The following is a 20,311-nucleotide window of genomic DNA, read 5'->3' as shown; positions in this document are numbered from 1 at the left end:
GTTTTTTGCTCTGGCTTTTGGATGCCTCCATTTTCACATTCTTTTCGAGACTATTTAGCTCTGTCTGCTAGTGAAATGAATGTTGGTGATTTCATAATGTATGGAAATTTTATTATACTATTCACTTCTGAGAAAGGTTGTAGGTAATAGTATAAGCCTTTCGATTGTGGGTTTACACAGTCAGTAGTATCTAAAATTCCTTTCATTGATAGCATTGCCAGATTAGAGTTTCTCTGACCATTTTTTAAGAAATATAAGAAATTCTACCCTTGCTATGTAAGTATCTGTTTGAGAAAACTGAAAGAAAATATTATAAAAACCATGAAAGTTAAGTGAATAAACTAATTAGAATATTACCTATTATATTTTATTATTAATGAAAATAATGAAGAATACTATGGGTGAGTCAGTGGTTAGTGTAGACTTTATCTCAGCCCAAATAACCAACAGTTTATGTAGCAGCTTCTTAGAGTTCCTTTATTCTGTCTTAGCTTAATTGCTTTTAGAAGACATCTTAAGTATATGTAATACTTCTGATTCTTTATAGAGGCCTCTCTGAATGGGAATTGCTGTAAGTTATGCATTGCTAAACATTTAAGAATGCTGTCCATTATCAGTATAAGAAAGAAGGGTTAACTGATAGTGGTTTCAGTTTGGTTTATGTGGTGCAGGTATTAAGATAGTTGTTTGTTGTGTGGTAATTATCATATTTTCAGTGATTAATTAATCACATAAGAACCTTAACGAAAAAACAAATCATACTTTTGAAGAGGATATGACTAAATGGTGATAAGAGATTTAATTTTCTAAAATACAGTATCATTTTTGTAATTCCCTATGTAATAGTAAAAAGATAGGAAATATAAAGCCATGATAAATAATATGATGATTTCTTATTTCATTTTTATCTTTGATTTAAATATAAAGTAGCACATGGTGAGAAGAAAAGGTTCGTAAGCTTGCAGCTTGGGGGTAAGAATGATAGATAATCCATTTTTTCCTTAATTATTTCAGCCCAAAGAGGATAATGACTGAATAATGATTAATATAATATAATGAATATAATCAATATTCATATAATATTCATCGAATATTCAGTATAATATAATAAACAATAACTACTTGTTTGTTGGTGATTTTTTGTAGGTTATTTTTTAATGTTCTTTGAAATTTAGAATAATTTCCAAATGTGTAAATAGAATTATCACAGAAAGGACTAGTGCTTTTTTTTTTTTTTTTACAGTGGGGTGGCTTTATTCATTTTATTTGGGGTTAATTGGTCAAGTTTTACTACTAAATATGGGTGCTGTGGTATTTTAATGGAATGACTTTTACCACGTCCGGAACTCAGTGCACCTGTTTGTTCATATCAGAGCTTACTATTCAGCTAGGACAGCAGTTCTCAAACTTTTGGGTCTCAGGATCCTTTTATACTCTTAAAACTTTTTGAGAATCCCAGTGAGGTTTTGTTGTTGTGGGTTATAGCTATTAATATTTACCATATGTAAAATTAAAACAGAAATATAAGAATAACACTTTTAAATAATAATATTTTAAAATCACAGCTATGTTGTCCAAATCAAAAAAATGTGAGAAAAGTGGCCTCATTTTACATATTTTGGAAATCTCTTTAATGTCTGGCTTAATAGAAAACAGCTAGATTCTCATACCTTCTGCATTCAATCCATTGTGAAATCACGTCAGGTAGCCTCTGAAAACTCGACTCTTCACTTGTGAGAGAAAGAGTAAAAAAGGTAAATAAAATTTTAATGTTATTATAATTTGATGTCACTGACCTCTTGAAAGGGTCTCATGGACTACCCACTCCTGCCCCCAGGTGTCTCCAGAACACATGTTGGAAACTGCTGAGCTAGGAGTATAAGCATTTGCGCTAAAGGTTAAGAATGCCTTAAAGCAAAACTTTCTTACTAAAGAACAGGCTATGTGGTGATTCTGTACTTAGTAGTTCTAATCAGATTTTAGGTTTTCTTATCCAGATCTATAGAGTTTTAATTTCCTAATAAGTATGTTAATACTTTTGTTCTAATCCCTTCTGTTTAACATTTTACTTGAACAATTCTGGACCTGAAAATGGAAAGAAGCATCATGATGTTATTTCTTTTAATGATGTGCCCACCTATAAGGAACTGAAGTACTTCAGTACCTGGCACAAAGCACCAAGCAGTGTTTAAGAGTGTTAGACCTCCTGTTGTTGTTTTGTCACTTAAATTAATTAATGTTGTTTTGTCACTTAAATGGAATGCTGAAATATAAAATAAAGTGTTTAGTAAAATTAATTTTGGGAGAGTAAGGATGAGACTGTATTTTCAAATAATATTTGCATTTTGAATTCTTGGTCATTCTTGAGCTTTTCTTGGGAAAAAATGTACTTGTCTTGAAAATTAGGGATGTTAATAAGCATCCTTGAAAAACAGTGATGTTGAAAACGATCAGAACTAACTTTCTTGAATTCACAATGAATAGCTTTTTATAGTAGTCTCGAAAATAATTTTAAAACAATTGGAATTGGGTGGAGTATAAGTTTATAGTTGAAAATTCACTGGACATAAGAACAGATATAAAAGCTTTGCTTTGCCCGTGGGTTGAATTGCATTCATGCAATTCAGTAGCCCAGTAGACACAGCTAGTAACTTAATACCTCCATTACTCTTCCTTTCAAGTCTTTATGAGCCTCTCTCTTTTGCCCTCTTTTCCCTCATCTCTTCCACTTCTAAAAACCCTCTTCCTTGTGGTGTTGTCTACCTTACTTATATTGCTGTGGTTGTTTTGTTTTTCCTTAGGGTGCTTCCCAGCCCCTGTTTGTTAGTTGCAATTTTTCCTAACTCTTAACAATTTAATCTGTTTGTTCAATGTTAGAAAACTGCCCAGACTTGTCCTGGGAAATGAAATTCTAGTTTGACCTTTACAGTGTTTGCTTTACGTTCTTGATTTTTTAAACAATTTATAACTCTTGATTCTATACTTCAGTGATATAAAATTTGTGTTGAAATACATTATTAATAGTTATCTAATGGGCCAGCCCCGTGGCTTAGCGGTTAAGTGCGCACGCTCCGCTACTGGCGGCCCGGGTTCGGATCCCGGGTGCGCACTGACACACCGCTTCTCCAGCCATGCTGAGGCCATGTCCCACATACAGCAACTAGAAGGATGTGCAGCTATGACATACAACAATCTACTGGGGCTTTGGGGGAAAAAAAAAAATAAATAAAATTATAAAAAAAAATAGTTATCTAAGAAGTTTCTGCATTCATTCACTCATAAGACAATATGTACCTCAAAAAGTCATTTTGAGTTAGATCATCTGTATTTTTTCAACCGAAAATCTGTGCTGAGTCATATTTTAGGATAGAATGGCGAAGCTGAGGTATTTTCATTCAAATTGGACAGTAAATGTTTAATTTATTCAATGAAATGTAATGCCATTTATGGAATTTAGCCATTTTGGATAAGGTAGAGATATATAATTTTGTGACACTTTGAAACCATTAAAGGAAGGAAATTTTGGAGAAAATTGAAGCAATTCCATTTTATCCCTTTATGGATCTTTTTCACAGTGTTATTTTAGGTACCCAAAGGTATATATTATGTTTATAGCTTGATTGAATGTACATATTAGGTTCACAGTAATTCTCTTAACAGTGAGTTGATTTATATGAAATACAGCAGAGCAGATTTACTTATGCATACCCTTCCTCAACTATGAATTTCTGAGTGAATAATTATGAATTTTGAGTTATGCTTAAAACAGATAGTTTGAAAAGAGAAGACTTGAAGATTAGGTACAAAGAAAAGTTGGCAACTTGGGTGGCAGAACTAGGGTAGAAATTTTTGAAATGTAGCCTTAGAAGAACTCAAACAAAGGGAGGCAGAGTGAATCTGGGTGTTAGAATGGATCTGTTTCTTCTGTTAGAGAGGTATGTTAGGGAGGAGGAGGAAGCCAAACTTACATTATAGGGCTGACAGAGTCTGAAGAGTATGCTTTGCTTTGTTCCTGGGAACTCCAAAATGAAGTTAGTAGTAAGAGTGGAGGTAAGGCTATATAACTTTGAATATTAGGAAGAGTGTTTGAAAAATACTTGCTCAATTATAGTTAGTACATGGATTAAATAAATGTGGTCTAAATCTTTTTCCAATTCAAGTTTCTCTTTGTGGTCCCAGAAGAATTTAAAAAATGTACCTTTTTTCTTGATTGCAAAAATAGTATATGTTGTCCATAACAATTTGGAAAAGTTTAAAAACTATGAAAGTGAAAGTAGAAATTACCTGTGCCTCCAGTAATCTGTTAGCTTTCTGATTCTTCCTTCTAGTATTTTTTCTATTCATATCTATGTTTAACGACGCGTTAAAAACATTTTATGTCAAAAGTAATACGTGGTTATTGTAAATAACAAAATTAATCGTTTCAGAATTATAAGAAGTAAATAATAAAAGTTTGTCCTCCACAGTTTATCTCCAAAGGTAGTTAAAGGTGTGTTATATTCCAGAGAATGGGTATGGCATAATTTGTTTAATTAGTCCAGTGTTGATGGATGTTTAGGTTGTTCCCAGTTGTTTTCTTTACTGTTAGAAACAATGCAGCTTGAACATCGTTGTGTGCATACTTTTGCTTACTTTGAAAAGGATAGGGCAATTTTTCTCCAAAAATGTACCAGTTCATATTCTCACCAACAAGGTTTTAACCCACAACTTTGTTAACCTTGACTAATTAATTAATTTTTGAATTATGAATATCCTTTTGATGCTATACCAAAACTTGACAACTGGTAGTTTCTTAAAGGTCAGTTGCAATGTAGAGTTAGAAGCCATATGAAAAAACTTTTCCTAGTCTCTCTTACATTAAAATCTGTTGTACTTTGAATAGATCATTTACCTGTGCGTGATTTTGTAAATACATGCATTGGTCTTTTGGAAAATACTGGTTCACTGAGTTATACAGGTATTTCAAATATTGGCACATTTCATTACCCAAAATTAAATCATAATAGTTATTTTCATCACAAAAAGTTTTTTAAGTATTGGGAAGATGTCAAAGTCATCCTGGCAGATATAAATGTTGCAAAATTCTAATTTTTATTCAAAAACTTGAATTTTATTTTATTATTGGTAACAAATAGGAACAAGTAGTTATTTCAGTTTTTCTTGAAGTAACAGACTCTCTTTGTTCGAGAATGCCTTTTATTTCTTTTTTTTGGCTTCATTGCACTGTTGAATAGAAGAGGTGAAAGTGTACATCCTTATCTTTTTCCCAGTCATAAATGGAAAGCATTCAGTCTTTCACCTTTAAGTATGATGTGAGCTGTGAGTTTTTCTTTTTTTCTCCCAGTTTTATTGAGATATAATTAATATACAACACTGTATAAAAGTTCAAAGTGTATAAGCATAATGATTTGACTTACATTTATAGTGAAATGATTACTACAATAAGTTTAGTTAACATCCATCATCTCATATAGGTATAAAAAAAAAGAAAAAGAGAAAAAAAAAGGTTTTTTCCCTGTGATGAGAATTCTTAGGATTTACTATCTTAATGACTTTCAGTGTAGCATACAGCAGTATCAACTATGGTCATCATGTTGTTCATTACATTCCTAGTACTTATTTATCTTATAACTTGCAGTTTGTACCTTTTGGCCCCCTTTATCCAGTTCCCTTCCCCCCACCCCCCGCCTCTGGTAACCACAAACCTGATCTTTGAGTTTTTCTTAGATGCCCTTTACCAGGTTCAGGAAGTTACCTTCTGTTCCAGATCTGCTGAGAGTTGTGTCAAATGCTTTCTTAGCATCTATTAAGATGATCTTATGAGTTTTCACATTTATTATTATGGTGAATTACATTGGTAGATTTTTGAATTTTAACCCAAACTTTCATTCCTGGGTTAAATCATCCTTGATCATGATGTCTTATTCACACTTATATCCGTAATGTCCAACCCCGTCTCTTCAGGATGTAGCAGATGTTCAATAAGCATTCGTTGAATTAATTAAGACAGTAGATTCCTTAAATGGTTTTCCATTTTGGAAACCTTTCAAAACGTTTGAAAAAAATCAGTCATTTAATAAACCAAAATATATTGCTAACTTATTCAGAGATCATTTCACAACTTCACCTATATAGAATATAGACGGTGACTCAGAAGGAAGTAGTAGAAAAGCCTTTTCACAGAACCTCAGAACTGTTTATTTTTACATTCTATATATAGTTCTAACAAGCTTGATGATCTTGTTTCCTTGCACCCTACAGATCAGAAGCAACAAACTAAGGAGTGGAAATGAGTTATTAGAGATTGCTAAACTAAGACCATAAAAATTATCAACTTTCAGTGGTATAGAGGGGAAAAAGCATTGTAGAAATAATTTTGAAAGCTTAGTAACTGAGAACTTTTGATAAGTCTTAATTGCAGCTCCAGGCTCTTAATGTATATAGCATAATAAAAGCAGTATTTCAGAGTTGGGATAAACTTTAGTGAATCTCTCATCCACCATTTCTGAATCTTTTTTCTGCTTTTACACATGTGAGGGGTAGATATGACCCAAATGATAAGAGTGGCTCCCACTAAGATAGTGATTCCTAGTGGCAAGAGGAAATGTTGTTGGGGGGTGCTGACATATACCTATGGGAGTGTATGAGAATCTCTGTTTCGGGGGGTGGGGCATGTATGCTATTGGAGCTTGTCTCCCTTCCCCTACCCCTGCCATGATTATATTATCTTACCTCCCTACCCCAGATGTTCTACTGCCTCAGTCATCTTCACATTTGAGAAAAACTGGTCTTATCCAAACTACTAGTATAAGCAAACTGAAGCCCACTTAAGATCTTGAATGGTTAATATCAGGCCAAACTAAGAACCTAGTTGTCTTGACTTCTAGTTCAGTGTTTTCTGTTCTGCCCATGCAATAATTAATATTCAAAATGATATTCGAATGATTCAAAATGAATAAACAAAAAAAATGAAATTATGTTCTGCAAACTCTGTTTTAAAAAGAATGGGAAGGTTTTATTGTATTTGAGAAAGAGTTTTTCCCTTCTAAAATTACTACAAAAAATCAAACAAAAGCGCTTGGAAGTAAAGCTAAGACATTTAAGATGGAAGAAGTTCATTTCCTCATGACGAATAAGTAGATAAATGCCATGTTAAGATATATGGATCACCTATTATATGTTAGTTTATTGGGAGTCTGTTCTAAAAATAAAATACAGATGATTTCTGTGCATTTAGACTGTATATTTGGAGTTCGTGTTATTTTGTATTGTCGCATAATGAATTATTTAGTAATTAGTGGCATAGATCAAGAGACTTTATTGTCTCCCAATTTCCATGGGTCAGGAGTCCAGGCATGGCTTAGCTGAGTCCTCTGTTGAGGGTCTTGCCGGGCTGAAACCAAGGTGTAAGCCTGGACTGTGATCTTATCTGAGGCTGCTCTTCCAAGTTTATTGGTTATTTCCAAAATTCAGTTCCTTGTGGCTATAGGACTGAGGCTGTCAGTTCCTAGGGCCTGCCCACCGTTCCCTGGCATGTGGCCGTGTTCCACAACCAGTAGTTTGCTTCTTTAAGGCCAATAGGAGAGCTTCTCTGTTGCTTTGTATATCTCTGACTTCCAGACCCTCTTTTAAAAGGGCATACCTGATTAGGTCAGGCCCACCAGAATAATCTGCCTTTTGATTAATTCAGAGCCACTGATAGGGGCCTTAATTACATCACCTTTGCCACATAACGTAACCTAATCACAAAAGTGAAATCCGGGAGTCTTGCCCACACTGGGGGAGGGGATCATACAGGGTGTATATGCCAGAGGATGGAATCTTGGAGGGTGATCTTAGCATTATGCCTACCACAGTGTTATTAAAGAGTACTCCTTTGTTCAGTAAAAATTAAGTATTTTCTATATGCCAAGCATTTTTCTAGGCCATGGCAATATAAGGTTGGAATGCCTAGTTCCTGTCTATGGTGAGGTGGTAAAGACCAATAACGAAGCACTGCTTATAAGGTAGTTCAATAATGCAGCTGCAGTAGAGGTGTAACCAGGCTACACTGTGAACATCAAGGGGACGGTGTAGGGAGGGAGGAGGTTGGGTCAGGAGAAGTTTATTGTGTGTATGGAAAAGTAACAATACTGCTACAGTTCTTGAAACTACAAAATTAAAAGAAATTGTTTATTGATTTTCTAGGAAGAAAAGTTTGATATTTAAGATGAGGAAATTATTGAAATCCTTTTTCTTTTCCCCCAGATGGTATACCTCAAGTTTACTATTTTGGCCCTTGTGGTAAATACAACGCTATGGTGCTGGAGCTGCTGGGACCTAGTTTGGAAGACTTGTTTGACTTGTGTGACAGAACGTTTTCTCTTAAAACAGTTCTCATGATAGCTATCCAACTGGTAAGTAAAGCAGGTGTTTTGAAGTTGTTTGAACAATTTTGTGGCTCGTTTGGTCACAGATTTATATTAAAAGTTTAAAGTCTTGTGACATTAACTTAAAGAACATTCGATCTAATAAAAATGTTTCTCCTTTTTTAGGATGCATATAACTTAAAATAACTGAATCAAGTGTATTTTATCTGTATGAAAGAAGACTTTTATTTGAGCTTTGTGTGTGATGAGCAGGGAGGTCATTGAAGAGTTGACACTTTAGGCTCAGTTTGAGAATTAGGTTGTTTCTAGCACACTTTTCATGTAGAAGATAAATACTTAGAAAAGAGAACCCTCAGAAACACAGATTCTTATGTTGGTAATAAATTCTAATGGCCTAGAAAAAGAAGGAACAAACTAATGAGAGAGTCTTATAAATTATTTAAATTTCAGGGAACTTATGGGGAAACAACTTAAAGGATGATTTTAAGGCAGTTTTGAAGTAAATGCCAAAAGGAGTATGCTGCAGAAGTCTTAAAATTGTTTTTATCCATTGACTCATTAATTCCATTTCTACAAATGTATCCTATGGAAGTACTCAGATGTACTTTTTGTACAAGAATGTTTATAATAAAGTGGGAAACAACCCAAATGTACAGAAATAACAGGGTTAGTTGAATAAATTAATAGCTATAAAACAAAAGGCAGCCATTAAAAAGTGTGTATTAAAAGAATGTTTCATGAGGGGCTGGCCTGCTGGCGTAGTGGTTAAGTTTGCGCACTCCGCTTTGGCGGCCGGGGTTCATGGGTTTGCATCCCAGGCTCGGACCTACGCACTGCTTGTCAAGCAGGCATCCCACATGAAATAGACAAAAATGGGCACAGATATTAGCCCAGGGCCAATCTTCCTCAGCAAAATGAGGATTGGCAATGGATGTTAGCTCAGGGCTAGTCTTCATCACCAAACAAAAAAAAAAAACAGTTTCATGACCTGGAAAATTCTCATAATATATCATTAATTAAAAATATGGGTCATAGAATGTTATATATTACATGATCCAAAATTTGTTAACAAACAAACCAAAATGGCTTGAGTAGCTATATGTTTACATTGTATTGCCTGACAGGATTACCACTAAATGAAGCAATTTGTTTATTTGTAATGTTCTATTTTGTGACAGTTTGTGCAATGAACATTATTTGTGAACGTGTAAAGCAATTAATAAAAAGGTACTGTATTATATTAGAGTTGTGTTCCAAAATTTTCTAGTTTCAAGATCTTTTGAAATGTTTAGTACCTAAGGAAAAAGGTAAAGAAAACAAGTTATAAAAAAGAAAAGAAAGATATACTAAGGGTGCTCTGTTAATTATTTTTATTTAACACTGTAAACTCTTTACATTTCTTTAATGTAACTGTAAAACTTGCTCGATTATTGAACTGGTAAGGAAGAATAAATTGTCACTTTAGGAATATATCTGTTTATACTTTTGAGTTCAAGATTTTGTATCAGTAAAGCTTTTTGATTTTATGAGGTAGCATCATCTGAAAGTGTTGATTGAATCAGACTTACTGATATGAAAGGAATTCATAAAATTCAACACTTTCATTTATAAGTGACCATAATAGTAAAAGCGAAGATTTTTAATCGTAATTGGATATATGTATATTTGAGAAACTGTAGACTGATATCATGTTACTTTTAAAGGAACATGTTGTTTAAAGGGAAACGATTTCTGATTTTTTTCTTCTTTACGTTGTTTTCATTGTGAAAATTTTGTCCTGCTTCTATCATGCTTTTTTATGCTAATCAAAGCCTAAAATTTTATCTTCTTATTTTTGAATCAAGATTTCTCGCATGGAATATGTCCATTCAAAGAACTTGATATACAGAGATGTAAAACCTGAGAACTTCTTAATAGGACGACCAGGAAACAAAACCCAGCAAGTTATACATATAATAGATTTTGGTTTGGCAAAGGAATATATTGATCCAGAGACAAAGAAACACATACCATACAGAGAACACAAGAGCCTTACAGGAACAGCTAGATATATGAGCATAAACACACATTTAGGAAAAGGTATGTGGTACCTTTTGTAAGTATGGAAGTTTGAATTCAGTAACTATCCTAATAGTATGAGTTTTGGTTTCTTATTATGATTCAGTTTTTGCAGGTTGTAATTGCATCTGTTGTAATTTTTATTTATCACATCTGGCTACAGTTTTAATAAAACTTTTAAAGTAAGTTGCTCTAGAGTAAATGAATGACATATCCTTACATTCACTGTATCTTTTTTTATTTGATAACTTGAAATGTTCAACTTTGATACAGTTCGGGTGATGCATTTGATTATTTCTATTAAAGAATATTCTATTAGTACTTAATTTTAACTGAATTTAATGTGTGTGAAGATTTTAGATTGAGACTAGAACTCTCTGATACAGCTAGCCAGGGAGATAGCAACCTGCCTAATACATTTAATGCTAAGAGTACGTACTTAGAGGTCCTGTTTACTGTGTACGAGCTGTATGACTTTGGGCAAATTATTTAACCTTTTTAAAGGGGTTTCTTGTTTGTAAAAAGGGTAAAATAATACCAACCTCACAGGGTTTCTCGTGTTTTTTGTTGTTTTTTTCCTGGTCTAGGATCCAATCCAAGATCACACATTTCATTTATTTGTCATATCTCTTTAGTCTCTTTTCATCTGGAACAGTTTCTTGCCTCTCTTTATGGTTCATGACCTTAATATTTTTGTGGAGTACATGCTATTTTGTAGAATGTCCTCAATTTGGGTCTGTTTGATATGATTATATTTGAATATGCGTTTTTAGCACAAATACCATAGAAGTGATTTGTTCTCAGTGCATCATTTCAGGAGACACATGATGTCACTTGGTTCCCAGTAGCTTTGATTACTTGCTTAGGGTAATGTCTGCTAAGTTTCTCCACTTAAGTTTCTTATTTTCCCTTTGTAATTAAGAAGTATTTTGTAGGTAGATCTTTGAGATTATGTAAATATGTTGTTCCTCATCAAATTTTTACCCCTTAGATTTAGCATCCATTGGTGATTCTCTAACTCATCATACTTTATGTGTTTATTAGCTGATATTCTAATGTAAGCAAAAGCTTTTCCTTCTTCCCCCATTTATTGACTTATATCATTATGGACTCATGGATTTTTATTGTGGTGAATGTATTATAGTGCGTTACTATCATTAGTTATTTTGATGGTCAGATTGTCCCAGATTTGGCCACTGGTTGCTCTGTCAAGCTGGCTCGTCTGTCTTTTTGGCATGTTCTCATGATTCTTTGAGAACTTCTTTACTTTCTGGTGCAACAAGTTGTTCCAGGTTCATCTCGTAGTTTCTCTGCTTTAGCCCAGAAACAGACATCTCTCCAGGAAGCCCTGGGTCCTTTTACTGGATGATGGTATATAGAAACAAAGATTTGGGCACTGAGTATGCATTGCTACTGGTATGTTATTACTTCTAGGCCCTTTCTGCAGCAGAACTAGGAAATGTGTGTGTGCATGTGTATATACACATACCTACTCATTTGCGTTTATGCACATACACACATATAGACACACAAATATGCCTATACATGTGTATGCGTATATATACCTATATTAATATCAACCTGTTAAAAATCATGAGTTTATACTGATACTTTTAATTTCGATCTAATACCACAAACTAGTATTCCCCCCTTTCATATTTGTAATTTCCTTCCTTTTTCTATATTTATATCTTCCTTTGCCAACAATGAGAAATCTGGCTACCACTACTCTAATATATTACTCATTTTTTTTTTCCTGAGGAAGATTCGCCCTCTGCTAACATCTGTTGCCAATCTTCCTCTTTTTTGCTGAGGAAGATTCTCCCTGAGCTAACATCTGTTGCCAGTCTCCCTCTATTTTGTATGTAAGCCGCCGTCACAGCATGGCCACTGACAGACGAGTGGTCTAGGTCCATGCCCAGGAACTGAACTTAGGCCGCCAGAGTGGAGCGCACCAAACGTAACCACTAGGCAACCAGGGCTGTCCCTATTTACTCATTTTTAAGAAGCACAGGATACTCAGAATGTAGTTTCAGAATTGGTAACTGATAACACCTTGTAAAGCAAGCTTACTAGAAATGCAATATTTGTAATTCTTACTTTATTGAAGAGTTCTTTTTTAAATTGAAGTAAAATTTACGTTGAGTAAAGTACACCATATTTGAGTGTATAATTTGTGAGTATTGACAAATGTACACACCTTTGTAACCCACAACCCTATCAAGATTTAGAACACTGTCATCGCCCCTTAGACGTCCTTCCTGCTCTTTCTCAGTCAGCTCCCACCTTCTTCAAAAGCAACCATTGATCTGATTTCTATCACCATAGATTAGTTTTGCTGCTTCTATTACGTCACATAAATGAAATCATCTGACTTCTTTTGCTCAGTATAATATGTATGAGATTCATCTATGTTGTTGTAAGTATCAGTAGTATGTTCCTTTTTAAGGCTGAATAGTATTCCATTGCGTAAATATACTACAACTTGTTTATCCATTCTAATGTTGTTGAACATTTTGATTATTAACAGTTTTTATTATTATGAATAAAACTGCTATGGCATTCCTGCAGATCTTTTAGTGAGCATATGTTTTCAGTTCTTTTGGGTAAAACCTAAGATTGGAATTGTTGGGTCATATGGTAGGTATTGTTTAACTTTATAGGAAACGGTCAATCAGTTACCCCAAAGCATTCATACCATTTTCTGTTTCCACCAGCAATGAATGAGAGTTGTTTGTTTCACATTCTTGACAACATTTGGTGTTGTCTTTTTCATTTTAGCTATTCCAGTGGATATGTAGTGGTATTTTATTTCCTTGTGACTAATGATTTTGAACATTGTTTCCTGGGCTTGTCAACCATTTGTATATCTTCTTTTGTGACATGTGTGTCATTTTATTGTTGATTTGTAGGAATTCTTTATATATTCTGAATGTAAATCCTTTGCCAAATTTATGCTCTGTGGATATTTTCTTCTAGTCTGTGTCTTATCTACTCATTTTCTTAATGGTATCAATTGATGAACAAAGTTGTAAATATTTATGAAGTCTAATTTATCAGTTTTTTCCTTTATGATTACTACTTACCCCCATGTGATGAAGACATTTTATGTTTTCTTCTATAATCCAGAAATAATTTTTTGTATGGTGTGAGATAGGGGTTGAGGTTCTTTTTATGATATCATATTCCATCCCATTGTATTACTTTTGTGCCTTTCTAAAAAAATAAATTCTGGGTTGTGTTTACAGTAGTTTATTCTTAAACCACAGTCCATTTTCATGTCAGAGGAAGTCTAACTTAATTTTCTGCTTTTAGATTCTATCTTTGACATCTTACTCACAAGAGAGAATAGACAGGAATGTAAACCAATCAGTATTTATCCATCATGACTGCTCAAACCATACAATATGTGATCACAATTTGTACAGGACCATAGAAATCATCTAGTCTAACCTTTTACTCCTGATCTTAGCTGCTTCTCTAACCCTTCTCCCCAGACTTATCTGCTATATGCTGCATGTCCCTGCTTCTGCCTCTCAGTCAGAACTAAATAGCACTTGGCATCTTCCCTGACAGCCTGCCTGATAGTAGGCTCATGGTATTTTTTTCCTTTCGGATGTCTGAAATGCCTGAAAAATGTAAATTTGCCTTTCTTTAAGAAAAACAAGTTTCAAACTTCTAAAACTATAAAGCACAGGTGGTATTCAGGTAATTTTGGGGAGAGTGCCTTTCAATAGCAAATTTTTCCTCATAGATTTAAAATATGATTGGTTAGATATACAACTTTCAGGATTGTGTCTTCTGTTAAAACCAGGCACACCTTACATACATGAACAGTGAGAAATTTTCATTTCATGGTAGTCGTTAATGGACTATTTTATAACAACTAACAAAGGGTCACGACTAATTTATTGTAAGACATGAAGTCACAACTTCCTAATGGCCTAGTGTTCTTCATCTGAACAATGGTAAATGTAACAGCATTCTATTTGTAGCAATGGCAAAGTGAGTCTATGTTTGTCCTTGTTAGGAAAAGCCTTCAGAACTTGGGAAATGGCATTTAACTATTGCAGTAATCTCTTTTTACTCCTCCTTCAGAAAGAAAACAAAAAATTATTTCTTTGGCAAGTATCGCAAAGAAGAAAAGCTTTAATCCTTACTTTCTCCCTTTTTAAAAGCCCTGCTTCTCAGTTTTGATGTAGAACTTGGGAGTAGATGAGTAATATTAACAGAGAGAAAATTTGTTTGCCAGATTACATGAGTTCCTATTTTTTAAAAAATTAAGGGTAAGCTAAAGTCATGTAAGTTTGAGTGCTGAAGAGTTAAAGCATTCTATAAGTTTGGGATGGCTGTGAGCATGGAATATTTAGTGGTGTTTTGAGTTTCGAGCCCTTGCCTTTGTGAAGAGTTGGGAAGAGATAAAGAAAAAGGAGCAGTGAAAATGTGACCTTTCAGTGGTGATTTTATTTGTGTATATATAATTTCTTCCCTCCCTGCTTTGCCTGGACCTTGGTGATTACTTTTGAAGTCTCTTACTCATTCATTCATTCATTCTTGTGCATTCAAGGACTTCCTACTCACATGAACTTTTCAAAATAGAAAAGATCAGAGGAACATTTGTACAGAAGTATTTTTCTTTTGTGGAGACTGACGCTGTATCAGATTTAAAAAGGAAAAAGGTGTTCCTAATACCATGATATGGAAGAATACTGTAAAATCATTGGGCATCTTTATTCCTGTGATTTGTGTCTATTGATCCTAACTAGGTGATTTATGCTCAGAAGGCAGATGCAGTGATTCACCTGTACCCCTTTCTCATACCTGCTGAAGTCACTGCTCAAGATGAAATTTCTTTTTTTGTGTGTGTGAGAGGAAGATCAGCCCTGAGCTAACATCCATGCCAATCCTCCTCTCTTTTTGCTGAGGAAGACCGGCCCTGAGCTAATATCTATTGCCAATCCTCCTCCTTTTTTTCCCCTTTTTCTCCTCAAGGCCCCAGCAGATAGTTGTACGTCATAGGCACATCCTCCTAGTTGTTGTATGTGGGACACCGCCTCAGCATGGCTGGACAAGCGGTGCATTGGTGTGTGCCCAGGATCTGAACCCCAGGCCGCCAGTAGCAGAGCACGCGGACTTTACCGCTACGCCACGGGGCCGGCCCCCTCAAGATGAAATTTCAATAAAGCTGTGTATAACAGATTTTGGATTTCCATGGTCTGCTCTGATGGAAGCTTTCTTTGGTATTGTCATGTTGAATTGTTATTTTTAATTGTGTCTGATCAAATGTCTTCTTTTTAATATCTTTTTAAAGACTTTTTTTTGTCAACTACTTTGAACCTCATTTTATAATCTTCTTTGGCTCACTTTTTTTTCCTTTTATGTCTTGTCTTGTTGGAGTCATTTGGAATTAAGTAAATTCTGTGTATTTCTCTTTAGTAAGTAGTCTTGAAATAAAATTGTATTTTACTTTTTAATTATTATTGACTATTCATAAATAAAGAGACTAGGATTTGAGGAATAGTTGCCAGTTGCTTTGTAAGTGTTAATAAAAACCTGTGTTTCATAGAAGAGTGATATTTTAAGCAATTCTCTAAGTGGTAAGCTCTCTGAATAAGAGAGAAGGAATAGCAGGATTAAGATGTTAGAAAAATGCCTTCTTTCTGTGCTATTATTCTGTGATGGGATTCATATAATTTCTAGGTTAATTCCCAAATTCCTGAGGCCTGCTGTTTAAGCTTCCCAAAGAGCCTTTTAACAGTTTAAAAACATGTATTTACATTTTATAATTGCATTTTAACAGTTGAAAAATGTATGGCACAATTCCTTGCTTTCTTAAACAAAGTATGATTAGTATAATTGGTATTTTCTTGATGTTTCCGGGTCAAAATTTTTCTATAATCATTATTATATAGTGATACCCTCAAGGTCAGTAGGAGAGTGTTAGGATGTTACCTTTATCTAAATAAGTGTAGAGAAAGTACAATTTGAATAGTAGTGTATTTTTTTAAATAGATGTTATTTTTTAGAGCTGTTTCAGATTGACTGCAAAATTAGGTGAAAGGTACAGAGATTTCCCTTATATCCTCTACCATGACACATGCACAGCCTACCCCATTATCAGCATCCCCCACCAGAGGGGTACATTTGTTATAATTGATGAACCTACATTGGCACATCATTATCACCCAGAGTCCATAGTTTACTTTAGGGTTCACTCTTGGTGGTGTACATTCTTTGGGTTTGGACACATAAGACATGTATCTGCCATTGTAGTATCATACAGAGTAGTTTCACTTCTCTAAGCACCCTCTGTGCTAATCATCTCTCTCTTCCCCCAACGCTAGCAACCACTGGTTGTTTTACTGACTCCATAGTTTTGCCTTTTCCAGATATCATATAGTTGGAATCTTATAGTATGTAGCCTTTTCAGATTGGCTTCTTTCACTTAGTAATATGCATTTTAGGTTCCTCCGTGTTTTTTCATGGCTTGATAAAAAACGCATATTTTTTAAGTGCTAAATAAGGTTCCTTTATTAATGGAGTTAATATTCCATCTGAGGTACCACAGATTGTTTATCCATTCACCTACTGAAGGACATCTTCATTGCTTCCAAGTTTTGACAATTATGATGAAAACTACTATAAACATCTGTGTGTAGGGTTTTGTGTGGACATAAATTTTCATCTCCTTTGGCTAAATACCAAGGAACTCAATGCTGGATCATATGACAAGAGTGTATAGTTTTATAAGAAACTTCCAGACTATTTTCCAAAGTGGCTGTACCACCAATGAACAAGAGTTCCTGTTATTCCACATTCTCATCAGCATTTGGTATTGTTAGTGTCTTGGAATTCCACCATTCTAATAGGTGTGTAGTGGTATCTGTTGTTTTAATTTGTTAAAGATCAGCCAACTGTATTTATGTGGGTCTGTTTATGGGCTCTATATTATGCTCATTGATCTATTTGTCTATTCTTTCGGCAATACTTACTGTAGCTTTATAGTAAGTCTTGAAGTAGTGTATTTTTTAATAGATTTTTTTTTAGATCTTCAACTGTATTTTCACTTACTTTTTGTGATTGTGTGTAGTACACCTACTGCTGGCAACACTTTCTTTTCTCTTCTTTTGATTTGCTTCTTCTAACCTGATAGCCAAACTTATTGGAATTATATCTAAGTTAAGAGAACTAGATTTCAAGAGAACTTCCTTAGAATCAAATCAATGCACATGCTGGGTTCCACTGCTCAGAAAACATTTTTTTTTGCTTTCTGAACTCTTGATATTGCTAGATTAGATGACTGGATCACTGAGCTGTTGCTGCAAATTGTCTTGCATAATTGTGCTTTTTCTTTTCCCTTTCAGGTTGTATTCTCATTTTTAAAAAACCCGTCTTAATTATGTAACTTTGAAAAATGTAAATGAGCTCAATGAATCTTGAAGAAGCGTATTTTTGTTTTTTTGTGAGGTGCCAGGGGGAAGTAACTTTTAACATTTTAGAAAGAAATATAAAGTGAGACTTTTACTTACTCGTAGTAATTTTTGTTTTTATTTTTTGTTTATATATAAAGAACGATTTAAACTTTCTTCAGGGAGAATTTTTGTTGGTTTGAGCTCTCTTGTCATGTGTTTGTTTAGCTTAACCTGTTTTTTGGCCTCATTGTTTTTCATTTTTTGCAGGAAAATGCAGTAGTAAGTTTATTTTTGCAAATATACATATGTATATTAGAAAGTTACCTGCTACTAAGTAATGCATTTAATGTATTTCTTTTTTGATTTAATGAAAAAGGAGATATTTTCCTGTTGTCAAAAATTGAATTGGAATTCAGTTGAAATGGAAACAGTTTTAGGCAAGTGAGGAATAAAATCAGATTTAGAAAGAAAAAAATGTTGAGACGCAAGAGTTGAATTTTTAAATAGAAAAGCATTGCAAAAGGTTTGCAATAAATATTTGATTACTTGATGGGTTCTACCTTGCTTTCTGAAATGAAAAAAATATAGACATGTGGTTTGAAATCCTGGCTTTACCTTTTTACGTACATAGTTTTGGGCTAGTCACTTAACCTTTTTTGAGCCTCAGTTTCCTTATTTGGGATTACTAATACCTACTTTGAGTGTAGCTGTAATTTTAAAAGATCATCTGTATGAAGCACTGACACATACGAGGCTCTTAATATGTGTTGGTTGTGTTTATTTTATGATACATATATTTTTGAAGAGTAAATTTTAATTGACTCTTAATGTAACTTGAAAATTTATTGAAGAACCTATTTAAAAGAATCTTTAATGATAGTTGTTGTAAAGCAAATCGTCACTTTCTAATTTCTTAGTTGCTCACAGTAAAGGTCCCTATAGTAATGATTCTTGGCTTTGAGGAAAACATCCATTTTCAAACAGGCCTTTGTAGTTAAGTGCTTAAAAAAATGTGAACAAGGTTTAATAAGGGCCAAATTACCTTTGGAGATTTTTTTCCATGTAACAGAACTGTTAAAGACCTGAGGAGGTATTCTTAAGTTACTGTATTTCAAAGAGAAAGCCTTCTCCCTGACTTCTATTACTACATGGTGACATCTACTTCCTGATTTGTCAGTTGGTGAAAGAACACAAAGAATGGAATTACGAGGGTAAGGAGCATTTCAGACTGAGTTTCAGTAGTAGGTTTATTTTATTAGCTTATATTTATGGCTTGAATTTTAAATACCATGTAGGTTATGAGACTAAAGCTGTTCTCTGAGAGAACCATATAGCGAGATCACCTTGCGATCATGGCTTGTTGGCACTCTGGTAACTAAAGCCCCCTGTTGGATGGAATTCAAAGGGGAATTGCCTTTTATACTGAGTTCCTCTCCTTAATAAAAGACTGTATTGTAGGGCTCAGTGTACATCATTTAGTCTTTTAAACTATATGCTGTAATAGACAGGTCTTGCATATGTATTGAATAAATTTATTCCTACATATTTGATGTTTTTTCAATGCTGTTGTAAATGGTATTGCTTTTTAAATTCATTTTCCAATTGTTTGTTACTAGTAGAGAAGTACAGTTGATTTTTATATATTGACCTTTTATCCTAGAACTTTGCTAAAACTCACTTATTAGTTCTAATAGATTTTTTTTTGTAGATTACTTCAGATTTTTTACATATACAGTCATATTGTGTACAGAGAAAATTAGATTCATGTATTCATTTCCAAGCTGAATCCTTTTTTTCCTTGCTTTTTTTGTACAGAGAAGAACTTCCAGTACAACACTGAATAGAAAATGTGAGAGTGAACATCCTTGTTTTGTTCTTGATCTTAGGGGTGCCTTTCCACGTGAAAGAGTTACGTTAGTGGCAAGTTTTTTATAGAAGTCCTTTGTCAAAATCAAGAAATTTCCTTCTATCCTTGTTTGAAGAGATTTTTTATCATAAATGCATGTTAGATTTTGTCAAGTGCTTTTTCTATACCTGTTAAGATAATCATATGATTTATATCTTTTACTCTATTAATATGGTGAATTACATTGATTGATTTTTGAAAGTTAAAACCACCTTAAATTTGTAGGATGAACCCTGCTTAGGCATGGTATCTTACCTTTTTAAGGATTTTGCGTCTGTGTTGATGAGGGATGTTTCCTTTGCTTGTAATATAAAACCAGACCTTTGTCTGGTTTTGGTAACAGAATAATGAAATGCATTGGGAAGGGTTCCCTTCTCCCCTGCTTCCTGAAAGAGTTTGTGTAGAATTAGTATTGTTCCTTAACTGTTTAATAGAATTCACCAGTGACGCCATCTGGGCTTGTGTTATGTTTTGGGAAGATTGTAAATTATAAATTAAATTTTTTTAATTGTTATAGAGCTATTCACATTTTCTTCTTCAGGCAGTTTTGGTGATTTGTAGCTTTC

General features: G+C 34.0%; 1 protein-coding gene across 15 annotated transcripts in view; it reads left to right on the top strand.

Moving 5' to 3' along the window:
- Window positions 1-20,311, top strand: part of CSNK1G3 (casein kinase 1 gamma 3) — a 112,885-nt gene that overhangs the window by 60,137 nt on the left and 32,437 nt on the right. For all 15 annotated transcript variants that reach the window (XM_087429870.1, XM_087429869.1, XM_087429871.1 and 12 more), the window contains 2 exons: window positions 8,248-8,396; window positions 10,214-10,448. In XM_087429870.1, coding sequence (XP_087285996.1) covers window positions 8,248-8,396; window positions 10,214-10,448 — 384 coding nt within the window. The remainder of the gene's footprint in view (window positions 1-8,247; window positions 8,397-10,213; window positions 10,449-20,311) is intronic.

The sequence above is a fragment of the Ceratotherium simum genome, chromosome 4 (genome assembly GCF_057802395.1).
Source record: "Ceratotherium simum simum isolate JZ-2026a chromosome 4, ASM5780239v1, whole genome shotgun sequence".
NCBI classification, from domain to species: domain Eukaryota; kingdom Metazoa; phylum Chordata; class Mammalia; order Perissodactyla; family Rhinocerotidae; genus Ceratotherium; species Ceratotherium simum.
The sequence above is the reverse complement of the archived record's forward strand: the minus strand, read 5'-3'. Positions and strand labels throughout refer to the sequence as shown.